The sequence below is a fragment of the Orbicella franksi genome, chromosome 5 (genome assembly GCF_964199315.1).
Source record: "Orbicella franksi chromosome 5, jaOrbFran1.1, whole genome shotgun sequence".
Classification (NCBI taxonomy): Eukaryota; Metazoa; Cnidaria; class Anthozoa; order Scleractinia; family Merulinidae; genus Orbicella; species Orbicella franksi.
The window spans coordinates 10057572-10072905 of NC_138149.1; the positions used below are offsets into that span (position 1 = coordinate 10057572).

Below are 15334 nucleotides of genomic sequence, written 5' to 3' on the forward strand. Positions count from 1 at the left end.
TTCACAGAAATTTGATTGACACATAGATAAGATAAATTGATAACCTTTTGAGTTTCTTTCGTTACTTCCGGTTGATCGATGGTCTGAGTGACCAGACCCATTCCCTCTCAATCTACGTATACGTCTGGGATGACGTCGAAAGTTCACTCATTTCGGCTCTAGTTAGCTGTCTACAATTGACGTGATTTTTTCTCACCTTTCCTTACGAACACCACTTTCAAAATGTCTGAGGTAATATAAAGTTGTTTGAAAATGTTTTCTGGCCTCAGCTCTTTCAAATTTCCCATTTTACGGCGAAACGTTTTCTCCTTCCCCGTTAGGCCTTTCACAAAGCCGCTGAAGAGGTGAAGAAGTTGCCAACAAAACCAAGTGATGAAGACATGTTGGAAGTTTACTCGCTTTACAAGCAAGTCACCGTCGGCGATTGCAACACAGGTACATAAAACCAACTGCGTATTATTCATGTTTAAAGTGTTTTAAAAACAGAGGAAAATTCTTCAGATTGTGATTCCAGCTGCAGTTGTCGAATATGGCCTCATCAGAAAGCATATTAACCTTTGCACTGATGTGGTTCTTGCTTGAAACGGTGTTTAAGTCTAAAGCTTATATTGAGCTTAGTCTGAAGTTGACTGTAACTTATTCGATAGTCAATAAAATGGTATTGCTGAAGAAAATTGCGAAAACAATATTTGAATTAAGCTTACCTTTGTACGTCTGGTGCAAAATTTACGCGGAGTTGTCACGTGCCAATGAATGGCCATGAATTGACTTTTGACGCCTCTTCTTGACTATTTAATACTTTTATTTGTTTGTTTAGTATGAGACTTAACCAGACTTTGAACGTGCCTAAACCACATGCCCTTAAATTAAAGATCTTTTGCACTTGGAAACCTGACAACTTTCAGATAGTACGCAGCTCTTACAAGGTCTCTCCTGATTGGCTCGATCAAACAATCGGAAACAATAGGGTACTTAAAATTCAAAATGGCGGACGATAATCGCGAAGCGCGAAAGTGAACAGAATGAGTTGTTTTGGAGCGGTATGTTTTCCTCTTCAGTTTTTAAAAGCCTGGCAACGGTTAATCTATAAACAAAGAATTATAACAGGTTTGCATCGCGTTTCCATTTTGGCGTTTTTGCGTTTTAAGCGCAGATTTTCTCTACGCATTACGCGTTAAGGATTATTGAAGCAGATTATTTTCCACGAACTATCAAACAACACTAAATATTAAACTTATTTGCAGATGATTCTTGCAAATGTTACCAGAAGTATTATTTTAGTTTAAGTAAGTTTACATTGTGAGTACAAACATAGTAGAATTTTGAGCTATTATTTACCCCAAGTAATTAAATGAATAATATTCGATCGCGTGTGGTGTTTGGAGGTTTTTATAGAATAATACACTTCATCAAGAACTAAACGCTACAAAATGCAAACAGAATTCCCAACACAATTCTAGTTTAAACCCCGCTTGATTAAACATTTATGGCATTTTCTCTGCAGAGAGTAGAACACCAACTTCATTAAAGTTGATGATTAATTTTTCATCAAAGTGTAAAGCCTTGCTCAATCCTTAGGAATTACTGATCACTTCAAAGAACATCATAACAAAATAAATGCAAACAAATAATATTAAATCAAGATGGGGATCTTTTATAAAGTAGCTAGCCAAGTTTTTGTAGGGCTTTTAATTTACCAGATCAGTAATTTTTTGTCATTTATGATGCTGTCTTGTTGGAGAGTTATATCAAAATCATTGAAAATCAGCTTAACTTTTCACAGGGTTGTAACACCAGATACAGCTTTCTGTTCATGAAATCATTCTTTTGGACACCTGCATAATAAAGATGCCTTCCTTTTATGGATAATTTACAGAGGCAGGTCCAGAGATGTTCAGGGAGGATGGGTGAGGGAATTTTTTCAGCCATAAGGGGGGACCTACCCTTGGTAAATATAGGCAAACTCATTGCTGTGGACACCTCTATGATAAAGACACCTCCTTTTCATAGATAATTTATAAAGGCAGGTCCAGAGATGTTCAGGGAGGATGGGTGAGGGAATTTTTTCAGCCATAAGGGGGGACCTACCCTTAGTAAATATAGGCAAACTCATTGCTGTGGACACCTCTATGATAAAGACACCTCCTTTTCATAGATAATTTATAAAGGCAGGTCCAGGGATGTTCAGAGGGGGAGGGGGTGGGAATTTGTTCAGCCATAAGGGGAAACCTACCCCAAATATTGCTCTAATTAGCTCTAATTGTAAGGATGTTGAATACTTTCTTCCACTGATGGGTCTGTTTCATCAGAGTGACCTTATTAATTTTGTTCAGATTTGACTGTATATTTTATTTGTTATTTAATTTGTTTACAGCAGTTTTCGATTGAGTGTTGTAAAACCAAAACCAAACAGTTACTTACCAGTGACACTAATTAGCCAATCTAAAATATTGCAAAACCAAAGCCAAAGTTATTGCCTGATTACTTTTGCCACTCAATTTAAAACCACTCTATTATATTTAATATTTAATTTGTTTTCTGGTTCGGTCTCCTTTTTGCGATCAAATGCCCTTGTCCCTATGTACTAAGCTGGGCGTTAACCAAGGCATTTTCTCATGAATACTGAAATTAGGTAAAGTAAATTTGGAGTAACTTTGTACTGTTAAGTTTGATGCAATGAATTAATTTTAAAAAAATGTGAAAAGAAACCAAGGTTATATAAACAAAGCCACTTAAGCTTAGCTTTCAAACTGTTTATTCTAAATAGAAACCTGATGCAATTTTAGCAATTCATAGACATAATGTCTCAGCAGAGCAAAACCTAAGGTGGGCAGTAACATGATAGTATTCAGTGAGGGATGTCCCACAAGTATTTTGTATAGCAAATTCCTTTGCATTTTCATTTGGCAGGATTTTTTCCACCAAGTTCTGTTTCAAATTTAGTTTCTAAGGTTTCTGACATGGACAAACTAGTTTGATGTCTGCCAGTTGACTCTGGTGCTCTGGTTCTTGAGGGATTGGATATGAGGACTTTGCAGATGAGCTCCCAGTTGAGGATCTTGGAGGATCTTTCCTTACTATCACCACAACTCCATCCTCAGGACTATCTTAATTTTTTTCTCACTTTATCGTCATCATCTGCTCTCATCACGTCAGTAGACACATAAGGCTGCCATGGTCTCAATCCAGCACTGTCCTTTTTGCGCACCCAGCCTTGTTACTTTGTTTCTATGCAGGCTTTCCCCAAGTGGTCTCGGTTCTCCCTCTCGCCCTTCTTCCTGCTGGTACCTATCCCAATGCTGTGAAGTAGTCAGTCATTTATGCCCTGTCTCCTTAGTACTTGTCCTAACGAACTTAGTCCTTGTCCTAACGAATTCTACCTTCTACATCACACCTTGTAATTTACGTCATCAATTTTAGTGGATGTTTTTAAAATTATTTGAGGGGAGGGGGTGTATACACCGTTCATCAGTCGTTGATTAACTGGTGGTTGTCGAGAAGTTAGTTTCAATTGGCAGTTGTAATGCGTTTAAGTGACCGTCCCCGTTGTGGACAGGTGGCTGTTGTGAATATATGGACTGTCCGCTGGGACAACAAAAAGTGCATGTTGTTAGAGAGGGGGCCGTTACAGGAGGTTCAACTGTAATCATGCTGTTTTTTGGTGTTGTAATTGCGCCCTGAACACCTCACTCACTGACAAACAGTGTTAGGTACTTTTCCATGTCAATGTTGGTTAACGTATTGTACTAGCCCTACAAATTAAATTCATTAAATTGTAGTCCAACCTTTTCCAGCAATTCTATCTTGGATTGTATAATTTAGTTTCCTGAGAATTTCATCCTTTCTGAGAATTGGATTGATTCCAAATTTACCTTTAACCTTTTCCAGTGTTTCCACCCACTTGTTCTTAAACTGTCCTGTGTTTCTTTTTGGCTTATCCAAATGATCCGACAATACCAGATGAAAGTTTTCCAAAAGCATGTATGCTCCCTTTTTAAAAGTAAACCACGGCATTAGATAATCTCTGAAAAGAGAGCTATACTCCATTTCAAGAAACCATTCACAAGAGATTCTGAGTGCCTCGTTTAGAGAGAAATTTTCGTTTGCTTCACTATGATGGCAGACAATTTAAAGCCAATTTTAGCAGCCAGACAACACAAAGCTTAGAAACATTTAAATGCCTAGGGTTGTCCAGGTGCGTCAAAAAGCCCACCAAAGTGCTTGATGGAAGTCGAGTCAAAATAAATATAATATAAGACTGGCATAAATCAAGACAAACATGAAAGACAAAAAAACACAGTATCTTTAACACTTAAGAATAAAAAGCAGCGATATTAAAGAATGACGTTTCGACAGCTCCATGCCATCATTCTCAAATTCAAATAAAATACGTTATGTGAGTTCGTTATATAGTGAATGTTCGTGTGAAGGTCTCAGTGCATGTGATTAAGAGATAAAAATAGAAATATCAAGTGTGGTGCGCTTGAACTGTCAAATAACTGTCATTGTTCGTGAATGAACAATGCATTGTTTATGAATACAAATGTGATCTGTGTGACGCAGATTATGTGGGCTATACATGCCGACCGGCGTCGACAAAACCTGGATCGGACCAGACCGGATCACGGATTGGATCACGGACCGGATCACGGATTGGATCACGGATCAGATCACGGATCGGATCACGGATCGGATCACGGATCGGATCACGGATCGGATCACGGATCGGATCACAGACAAAAAAAGGTTTTAAAGAAAAAAAAATCCCCCCAAAAATCAAATCGTTTATAAGATAATAATAAATAAAAAATAAAAGTGGAAGACTAAATATGTTAAATCAAAGTAAGAATCCCGAATTTGACGCAATAACATATTAATTACAGAGAATGACAAGAGGTCATTTAAAAAGCCAAATAACCGCTTAATTTACAACGAATTTAAATTGTAATGAACAGGCAGATGTAGTTATATTTGAACGTTAGTTGGCTCGACGCTTGCGTGAACCTCCCATTCTCGTTTTTGAAATTGTTGTTCGTATCAGTAGCTAATTCTCGGCTACATTTTCGTGTCAGATGTGAGCATTACAGTTGGCATTACAGTTAATGAGAAAACTTACGTATGAAAACTTATGGACATGGCTTGCTTTAAAGGAGCTACGTCACGATTTGCACGTCTTGAAAAAACTAGCCTAGTTTTTCAAGTTCGTCATTTGCAGCCCTCGTTAATCTTTGCCATCCTCAACAATCCTCATTCCGTTTTGATTTGTTCTTGCCTCTTAAGTGTTTTCTATCCTAGAACACGATCATTTTAAGGTTTTATTCTATTTAAAGGCAACTCTTTACGACCCCAAAAATGACTTTCCGCATCTAAGTCTTACTTACTTACCTACTTACTTACTTACTTACTTACTTACTTACTTACCTACTTGCTTGCTTGCTTGCTTGCCTGCCTGCTTGCCTGCCTGCCTGCCTGCTTGCCTGCCTGCCTGCCTGCCTGCCTGCCTGCCTGCCTGCCTGCCTGCCTGCCTGCCTGCCTGCTTGCTTGCTTGCTTGCTTGCTTACTTACTAACTCTAAAAATCGTGACGTAACTCCTAAAATGTTGTTTATTCTCGGGTTGCATTATCGTTCACACTATCGATGTCATTCCTATAATTTTTGTGAAACAGCTATATTTCCTTGAAATACAACTGGTTTGTTTCGTTTTATTCCAGTGCGAAATATCGTATTCCAAACTCACATCCGTGTAAAAATATAGACTTGTCTCAAAAACGAAAATTGTTTGAAATCATCAGGTGTTTAATTTTTTTTAGTGTTTTCAGTTTTTGTGTTTCGATTCATACGTTCGTCCTATTATTAACATGCTGACTCGTTTTATGACAGTTTACCTTTGATGCAAGTGAATATACGAAATATCATTTATCTGAACTGCGGAGAAAGATATGAAGACATGATTGATCATCGCAATTATACACACAACTTAAGCAGTCGTGAAATTAAAGCCTGAAAAAAATTCAGGCCTGAACGGGACTCGAACCCATGACCTCTGCGATACCGGTGCAGTGCTCTACCAACTGAGCTATCAAGCCAACTGGGAGTTGGTCACATTGTGAGTTCGTAATATACCCGTAGATGGTGAAGAGTGCAAGTGAATATACGAAATATCACATATTGAACTGCGGAGAAAGATATGAAGACATGATTGATCATTGCAATCAAAACCCAACAGTCTCAAAAAAAGTTCATCTGTGACCAGCTCCCAGTTGGCTTGATATTATAAAAGAATAAAGGAATATCACACCTGAATTAAATAAAACGTTCTGCTCACATTAGTCACTCTAGTGTAATTTGCTCAACAAAATTTTGATTTTTGCATTTTTTTCCTTGATCCTATCCGTGATCCGGTCCGATCCAGATTTTGTCGACGCCGCATGCTGACACCTATTTCAGCGCATTAATGAGCACAAGCATTCTGTCATTGGTAAACACCTGCGGGACGTACACAATCTGAGGAACAAAGATCTCCGTAACCAATTTACAATCCTCAAGAAATGCCGTCGGAAACTGGATTGTTTAATTTATGAAATGCTCTTCATCAAAAACAAAAAACCAACACTTAACACTCAATCTGACTCCGTTAAAGCAAAACTTTTTATTTGACAGTTCAAGCGCACCACGCTTGGTATTTTTATTCTTATTCATCGATTATTTTTATCTCTTAATCATATGCACTGAGACCTTCACACGTTCATTCACTATATAATGAACTCACATAACGTATCTTATTTGAATTTGAGAGTGATGGCATGGAGCCGTCGAAACGTCATTCTTTAATGGTCTCTAATATCGCTGCTTTTTATTCTCAATTGTTTATCGAAAACCTTAGTTATTAGAATCTTTAACACTGTTTGAAAAATGTAGTAAACACAGTCAACTATTAAGCGGCCACCCCTTATCAAGTGGCCAGATATCGACGACATTCCGACGTCGCAAATCGAAAAACAACGTTATCAGTTTTAGTGCAAAAACCGTGGTAAAATGGTCCACTACGCCTATAATTGATCAAGGTCCATTTCTAGGCTTCGCCCATAATTAACATCCAACTTTTCATGGCAGCCAAAAAGAACATACAGTGCAAAAAGTAGCCAGTGTAAAAGGGCCGAGAAAAACAGAAAGGAAAGGGGCAACAAACAAAATTGAGAACGGTTAATGGCAAGAAAAAAAAGTCCAAATTTTGGCTTATGCGCATGCCCGGAATGGAAATTTTGTTCAATTTTGTAACAATCTTCGAAAAATCTCTCCTTTTAGTGAAAAAAAAAGCTTTCTTAGCAAAACTTAGGCTTATTTAGCATCATGGCAGCTAAAAAATCTGACTAAACGGTTAAAAACGGTATTTTTTGGCTAAAGTTTGGTATCCAAAGGGTTAATAGAATGAATGTATTTTATGCTAAACAAACTGAAATGATTAAGTGAAAGAAAACTCAATTTTCAATTTATGTTGTAAATTACAGTTGCTTTACACAGCTTTCTAAGCTGGGCGTACATTCCCTAGATGGACATTGCAAAACACCTCTCTAGAGACCACTGAATCAGCTGTATTTATCGAGGTTTCAAATTGACTTTAGTCAACATGCAGTTTAGTTTAATCGGGTTCTTTCAGGTTTCAAGCTGACTTTATTCAACCTTCTTCAAAATTGTATCTCGAATGATGTAACCGCGTATTTTGTTAGTATAAATAGAGTGCTCTTATCCATGCAAGACGATTTACAGCGAAGATTTCGGTTGAAGATGGAGAGAGAAGTATAGTAAACATCTGCAATCCTATCCAATGTCCTTATTTCAGTACAAACAGATCCAGTTGGTACCTTGGAACCCAGAATCAAGCACAAAAGTTTCCAGCCTGTAGGCCTCTCAACGTCCATTTAAATCGTAATTTAGAATTTAGCGACAAAACCTATTCTTACATATTTTGGTCGAAAAATATCTAAAAACTAATTAGAGCAACAAGGCAACAAGGGCAACAAGGGCAACATGGGCAACAAGGGCAACAAGGGCAACAAGGACAACATGGGCAACAAGGGCAACATGGGCAACAAGGGCAACATGGGCAACAAGGGCAACATGGGCAACAAGGGCAACAAGGGCAACAAGGGCAACAAGGGCAACAAGGGCAACAAGGGCAACAAGGGCAGCAAGGGCAACAAGGGCAACATGGGCAACAAGGGCAACATGGGCAACAAGGGCAACAAGGGCAACATGGGCAACAAGGGCAACAAGGGCAACAAGGGCAACATGGGCAACAAGGGCAACAAGGGCAACAAGGGCAACAAGGGCAACAAGGGCAACATGGGCAACAAGGGCAACAAGGGCAACATGGGCAACATGGGCAACAAGGGCAACAAGGGCAACAAGGGCAACATGGGCAACAAGGGCAACAAGGGCAACAAGGGCAACAAGGGCAACATGGGCAACAAGGGCAACATGGGCAACAAGGGCAACATGGGCAACAAGGGCAACATGGGCAACAAGGGCAACAAGGGCAACATGGGCAACGTGGGCTACATGGGCTACCAGGCTACAGGGCTACAGGGCTACAAGGGCAACATGGGCTGCATGGGCTATAGGGCTACAGGGCAACAAGGGCAACATGGGCTACATGGGCTACAAGGCTACCAGGTTACAGGGCTAGAGGGCTAAAGGGCTACAAGGGTAACAAGGGCAAGAAGGGCAATATGGGCTACATGGGCTACATGGGCAACAGGGCAACAAGGGCAACAAGGGCAACAAGGGCAACAAGGGCAACATGGGCAACATGGGCAACAAGGGCAACATGGGCAACAAGGGCAACATGGGCAACAAGGGCAACAAGGGCAACAAGGGCAACATGGGCAACATGGGCAACATGGGCTACCAGGCTACAGGGCTACAGGGCTACAGGGCTACAGGGCTAAAGGGCTACAAGGGTAACAAGGGCAAGAAGAGCAACATGGGACACATGGGCAACAGCGCAACAAGGGCAACAAAGGCAACAAGGGCAACATGGGCTACAAGGCTACCAGGCTACAGGGCTTTAGGGCTATAAGGGCAACAAGGGCTACATGGGCTACATTGGCTACAAGGCTACTGGGCTATAGGGCAACAAGGGTAACTGGGCAAATCTTCATCCTTACTTTATACCTTTGCATGAAGCATCTTTTATTTCAAGAAAGTAACAAAGAACTTCAAGGCTAAACTAACTTAAATCAACCTATGCATTCGATCTACGTTCCTGATATCCTTTCCCATCGAAATCTTTTTATATTTCCTTCTATATTTATTTCTTGGTATTCATTTCTTATTATATTTTTAATTAATCCACTTCTTATTGAATATTTTTTCATCCTAAAACTACGTCGACCAATCAGAGCAATTGTCAGAGCTGCGTACCGCCTCGCAACTTTTAGTTAAGTTTTTGCAATAAATGCAGGCAGGAATTTTTTTCTGTGATTGCCCAATTCTCAATATTAACTCTGACACACCTTTTGTCTGGCCACTGAAACAGATACTTTTTGTTTACTTCACTGTTGTTCAGTATTTTTACATTCCATTCAGGATCTTTTGATTATCAGTTTACGCTTTTTTTTATTAGCATCATCTATCATAATAAAACTCTGAAGCATTATTAAAACCTTTTCATTAATGCCACCAATTATAAATTCTTTTGTAAAACAAAGTATTGAAATTAGCCTTACTAACCTCCTTTTTAAGTTGACAATTCAAAAGAATTTTTTCTCTCCAACAGGGTTAGTGAGATGGATTTAACACATACAAAACAATTTTAAATTGGCAGCCATTTTTGAAAAGGGTCTATAACACAGTCAATATTTCCTAATTTTAAGTGTTTAATGGACGTGATTTCTACTGTCTTGTAGCTTGGTGACGTTGTCCAGTACACATACAAAATATTGTCTTTCACAGATGTATGTCTACTGTTTGTCCAGATTGAACAGCGGCAACCAAAGTGGTCATAGGGGTTAAAATAGTCTAAATTAAATCCAGTTCATAGGTATTCTTTAAACTGCCTGAGACATTTTGTACAAAGATTGATTTCACTTTTCACATTTCATTACCATTGAAGCTTAAAGTGCACCTGAGCCCCCAATTTTTTTTTTTCGTTAAAATGAATCTACTTGTTATTTGAAATAGTTCTGCGAAAAAATTTTTGGATTCCGTTAAATCCTCAATTTTCTGTGCCCCAACGAAATCTCGAAAATAGCTCCAAAACACCGCCATTTTGTTTCACGACCGAGTTTGAGGAGAATGGGTCCAGCGGCTCTTGTAACGTCTACCCAGGAAGGTTGGATATCTCACGTCCTCTCATTTCCTTCAGGATGGTGCAATACACATTCGAAAAGTGCGCAGAAACGCCTTCCAGAGGTGCTATCGGCTGTTGCAGCAATATTCCAGATTTAAAGAAAGATATACTGTACAATTTACTGATGATGATCGGCTAATGGTGCAATAAAGACGTAAACGATGGTTGATTTTGTCAAACCGAAACAAGCGAACTGAATCTGTGAGAACCATTGAAGGACTCTCACTGGAATTTGTTCCGCAGGCTTTCGAACGCTATTTTCATAAATTTTCTGCTTAAAGCTAACCAGCAATTTGTAGAAATACTACCGACAACCTATATCTTCCAATCCCGCAGTATTTATAACATAACCGGCAAAGTTGTGTGATCCAATCATGATCAAGAAGCGTTATACTGATATGTAAATAGATGGCAACTGTACGCCGCTAACCAACACTTATTTCTCTTTCGATTTAGAAGAAAGTCGAAGATTAGTCCTTTAGAATTACATGATAACAAAACTGTTAGACTCACATAGTTTTTCGAAGGTTTGGAAATCAGCAGTGCGACAAAGATTCTGTGCAATAGCGTCGAAAATATGACCGCGTAACATTATCTGCGGACCGCTTAGGGAACACATCCTTTTCGCTTATCCGACGAATTTCACTGCAAACTTTGAGAACAATTTACATTGGTTATTTGGAGTTACAACTTAAAACGTCTGACAATGTGAAATCGGTAATTGTATGAAATGTTTCCTTCTGCCTTGCTTCCCGCAGCTTCAAAAATACAGGTCCAAACAAAACGATTTTCAATCGATCGAAGCCAATGTTTTGGAGGTCATCAAGTCTCGAAAACTGCAACAAGTACGTCGCTCTTATAAACATGAAACATTCAACTGAAAGTAAAACACAAACTGGATTTAACAGAACAATCACACCTTGACAAAATACATTCTCGCTAAGGACAAATGTAAACGGGTTATAAACACGCGTGGAAATCTTATGTTTAGTTGACGAAATTACCATCCAAAGCAGTCCTTGAGTTTTCTTTCCTGCTCCTCCACTTCGTATCTAGCTTTCCATTCCTAATATACAAGCAGCTCATCCGCAAAGAAGTCTTCCCCTTCGTCGCTTGAAATATTGTAAATTGCTCTCAAAGCTCTAAGCAGTGAGTTCACAGTTATCGAACGTGCTTGATCGAAGTTTATTTCGGAGTCTTCCGAATCGAAACTTAACTCTGACTCCAGTGACGAAAAAGAAATGATTCTGAGACAAAACTTGGACGTTTTAGTCCCAAAATACATCGGAACGATTAGTTTTGTGTACCATTTTCTTGAACAAATACAGAGAGTTGACTGTGGCGCTGTTGTGTTTGGTTCCTGGGTAGACGTCATCAGGTACCGCCGCCCCAGACTCCCTAAAACGCGGTCGTGAAACACTTCAAGCGCGACTTTGAAAGGGCATAGAAAATCGAGGATTCAACCAAATTCAAAAATTTCTTCGCCCAAATGCTTCAAATAAAGTCTAGATTCGTTTTAGTGAAAAAAAATTTTGGGGTTAGGTGCACTTTAAAATTCACTATCTTTATTCACTTATCACTGTTCACGATGACTCCAACCCTGCTGATCCTAGCAGTATGAAAGACACCTGTCACGTATGAACTCAATTAAATGACCTTGCCCTCCATGAGTTCTCGTTGCTCAATGGATAGAGCGCCTGCCCGGTGTTCAGAAGGTCATGGGTTCAATTTCTGTTGGGGACTCAGATTTTTTCTTTGTCCCACGCTTGTGTCATGTTGATCAGTTCACTTTTCACAAAGATTCATTTTTAGGGGTGTAGAATGGCATGTCAAAAAATACTAGTCGTGGCAAAGTTCAAGTAAGTCTCTCAGCTTTTCAAAAACAGAGTCTCAGATTAAAAAGATGACACAGTACTACACATTAATCATGCTCTAGTTTACTATTGAGGACTCTGAAAACAGATCTGCAAATCAACTCGTTTACATGTTATGTATGTACATGAGGGCGTGAAGGACACTTTTATGGGGGAATCGTGTTCAAAATAACCAAATGCCATCTGCAATATATTTTTTATGGTGAGCACATAATGGTATGAAATGAGTGACAGGGATCTTTTTCTTACCAGTATTTTATAGTAAAATGTAAAATTGTAAGGAACATCTCATGGTCGGCTCACTCATTTAGTCTTGAGCTCAGGTTTCACAATAAGGGTCTTGAGGTCTCAGCGGGGCCTAAGGAAAGACTTGGCAAAATTTTATCTAGGGATCTCCTCCCAAGGTCCATAGCATTTTTGAGAGAGAAAGTAACTTTTTCATGTACCTTCTATAATGGTAACCCTTTCACATACCTACAATATGCTTTTACCAACCTTAGGTCCTGTGGAAATTTTTTCAACCCAAACAATTGGTCCACCAGAAAATGTCTACCTTAAAAATTCCCCAAATCATTTATTTTCAAATCGAAAAAGGCCTTCACTCTTCATTGTCACAAATATACACTGTATACCTGTACAAGACTTTGGTGCTTTTAACATAAATGCCCAGATGGCAGTTGTTCCTACCCTTTTCTGTGCTTGAAATCACAAGCCCCTACCCTTTCATATGCCTCCAACCTGGAAAAGGATCCCTTTTGGGCAGATCATTCTCATATAGTCCATTATAGGGAGTGTCCCTCCCCCCTCCAAGGTGCAAATGAGCAATCAACCAAGGGGCATTTCATCTGCACATTCTGGGAAAATTCACACGACTTTGAACTGATAATTTGTCAATGATAGCACAGATCTATGCTCTCTCTACTAATTTCTCTTGGGGATAGCTGAGAAATGTTCACAGGCTAGAACTCAATCACTGACTTATCCCCATAGCACCAGCTTTTGCAAGGGGTGGGACCAGGCTAGAACTATGTACCCGTATAGGTAAATATTCACCTACCTGTTTTCCTTTATGTAGATAGACCTGGAATGCTAGATTTTACTGGAAAGGCAAAGTGGGATGCCTGGAATAGCAAGAAAGGTATAGTATGAAATCCATGTTAATTATGTACAAGTGCTCACCTATCTCGCACCTGAGATGACTTATTGACATAAGAACCTGGAGAACAATCTGTCCCAGGTGCAACATAGCAAGGTCTCTTCTGTGCCTGCCATCATGCTGTTTCTATGAATTTGACCTTTTGTTTTGTTTCCTTTTGATTCTTCTTGTTTATATATGAGTAGCTATGCTTAATTCCTATCAGTACCCTGGGATCCACTGTAATTGGCTACGCTGTAGTGGTCTCCCCGTCTAATGAATTTTGTTGCATATAAGTTAAGCATTTTCGTCAGGCAAAGTGAAATAAATATTCCAATGAGTCTATTTCCATGCCATGATTAATTTTTTCCTAATACTTTGCTTCAACTGAAACCTGTGTATGGAAATCAGCCAGATTTGCAGCAGATTAAAACAACAACGACAACAACAACAACAATAATAATAATAATAATAATAATAATAATAATAATAATAATAATAATAATAATAAAAACAATATTTACAGAGGATATCACCAAGCCACCAAGCTAATATTAAGTTAATTAGGGTGGTCCTCTATCTAAATAATAACAATAAATTGGGCCGGTTTTTATCTACATCATGGAAAATAGTTTTTATTTCTTACCTAATTTTGGCAAAATCGGGTCAACAAATCATAGTTTGGAAATACTGCTGAATTATCTTGTCTGATCAAATTGGATATTGAGTCAGACACAACATCATGGGATAGACCTGTAGATAAAGAGTCTAAGCCTATCTTTGTGTCTTGCCTTTGGCAGTACAATTACATGCAATTTTCACAGGTGCCCTTGCCAATTAGGGCAACATGTACTTATTCCCTTATAGAGAAGTTTTTATTACCTTCGTTAAATGAAAGAGCTGTGCTTTACTTTCTGTTATCAGGTATGACCAAGGAAGCTGCTGAGGAAGCTTACATCAAGAAGGTGGAAGAACTGAAAAAAGCATGATAGTTCTTTTTTTTTTTTTAATTGAGGGAATAAATAGTTTTGAAGAATTTTGCAATTGTTTGATATTGTATTTTGGTAGTGTAGAAGAAGCTCCTTTCCTCAGTGAGTCTTGAGATTAAAGTACAAATTTCCCTTAATATTCAGTGTTATATCAAGACAGTAATATGCCATTTGGTGGTTTGCTTTCTTCTCAACACTCATGGTCTTGACATTCTTTTGCCGATTTGAGGAGAAATTTGATATTGAATACCCATAGAAAGGTTTCAGACTCTCTTCCAAGCCTTCCTTTGTCCAGTTCTGGTGGTTCCCTCTGATAAGGCCACAACTGGTCTCTCCAGGAAACCTTCCCTTGTCATACCTTTTAGGAGTGGTTTTGGTACCTGTTAGGGTTTTCAGCCTCAAAAGGTCCACAGCAGGAGCTTTCGTGGTACCTTTAAGGCTATTGAGCCAAAAAAGGTCAGCGTTGGGTGATGTGTTGTTTTAGAATTGGTACCTCCTAGAGGTGAAAAACATTTCAAGCCACGCCCACAAAACAGGGTCCTGGTACCTCGTAGGGGTTCTTTTCAAACTTTCTGACGAGCACCCCCGTGCTTTTTATCTGGGAGTCCTCCCGGGGTTAGAACCCTTTCTCCCAACGAGCCACCATTTTTAAAATCGTCGAGGAGAGGACCCTAGGGAAGAGGTTGGAACCGGGTTAACCAAGGGGTGGACCATTTGACTTTTAAGGGAGGGGGTGGGTGATTTTCCAAAAAAAATTATCATGCAAGTACGTTTGTACCGAAAACTATTCATGCAAAAGATCAATGTTGAAAACATTCACGTATATTTAGAGGGTCGATAAAAAGCATGTTACATGGAGAGAAAAAAAAACTCCGTGCCTACAAACACGTCCCGAAAAGAAAAAAAAAATCCGTAGTGCATGAAAGGGTCCAAAAATTAAAGTCGTTTCTGTCAGCGAAGTCACCCTCACAGCGTGGCCGAGTGG

At 39.1% G+C, this 15334-nt stretch overlaps 3 protein-coding genes across 3 annotated transcripts in view; 2 read left to right on the forward strand and 1 right to left on the reverse strand.

The window, feature by feature from the left end:
- LOC145487068 (mitochondrial carnitine/acylcarnitine carrier protein-like) overlaps positions 1 to 15334 on the reverse strand; it is a 141622-nt gene that overhangs the window by 15343 nt on the left and 110945 nt on the right. The gene's annotated exons all lie outside the window — the stretch shown is intronic.
- LOC145487074 (acyl-CoA-binding protein-like) lies at positions 118 to 14473 on the forward strand. The gene is made up of 4 exons (XM_081465787.1): positions 118 to 231; positions 321 to 435; positions 13301 to 13363; positions 14285 to 14473. The coding sequence occupies exons 1-4, from the start codon at positions 223 to 225 to the stop codon at positions 14347 to 14349; spliced, it is 252 nt and encodes an 83-aa protein (XP_081321913.1). The 5' UTR covers positions 118 to 222; the 3' UTR covers positions 14350 to 14473.
- LOC145487069 (uncharacterized) lies at positions 7736 to 13290 on the forward strand. The gene is made up of 2 exons (XM_081465782.1): positions 7736 to 8673; positions 8724 to 13290. The coding sequence occupies exons 1-2, from the start codon at positions 8029 to 8031 to the stop codon at positions 8946 to 8948; spliced, it is 870 nt and encodes a 289-aa protein (XP_081321908.1). The 5' UTR covers positions 7736 to 8028; the 3' UTR covers positions 8949 to 13290.

Excerpts from the sequence above, each read along its gene's own strand:
- LOC145487074 (XM_081465787.1), top strand. Across the intron at positions 436-13,300 it reads CGTCGGCGATTGCAACACAG|ATAGACCTGGAATGCTAGAT; the intron begins GTACATAAAACC and ends TCCTTTATGTAG. Across the intron at positions 13,364-14,284 it reads TGCCTGGAATAGCAAGAAAG|GTATGACCAAGGAAGCTGCT; the intron begins GTATAGTATGAA and ends TTCTGTTATCAG.
- LOC145487069 (XM_081465782.1), top strand. The coding sequence starts at position 8,029 with ATGGGCAACAAGGGCAACAAGGGCAACAAGGACAACATGGGCAACAAG. Across the intron at positions 8,674-8,723 it reads ATGGGCTACAAGGCTACCAG|GGCAATATGGGCTACATGGG; the intron begins GTTACAGGGCTA and ends AAGGGCAAGAAG.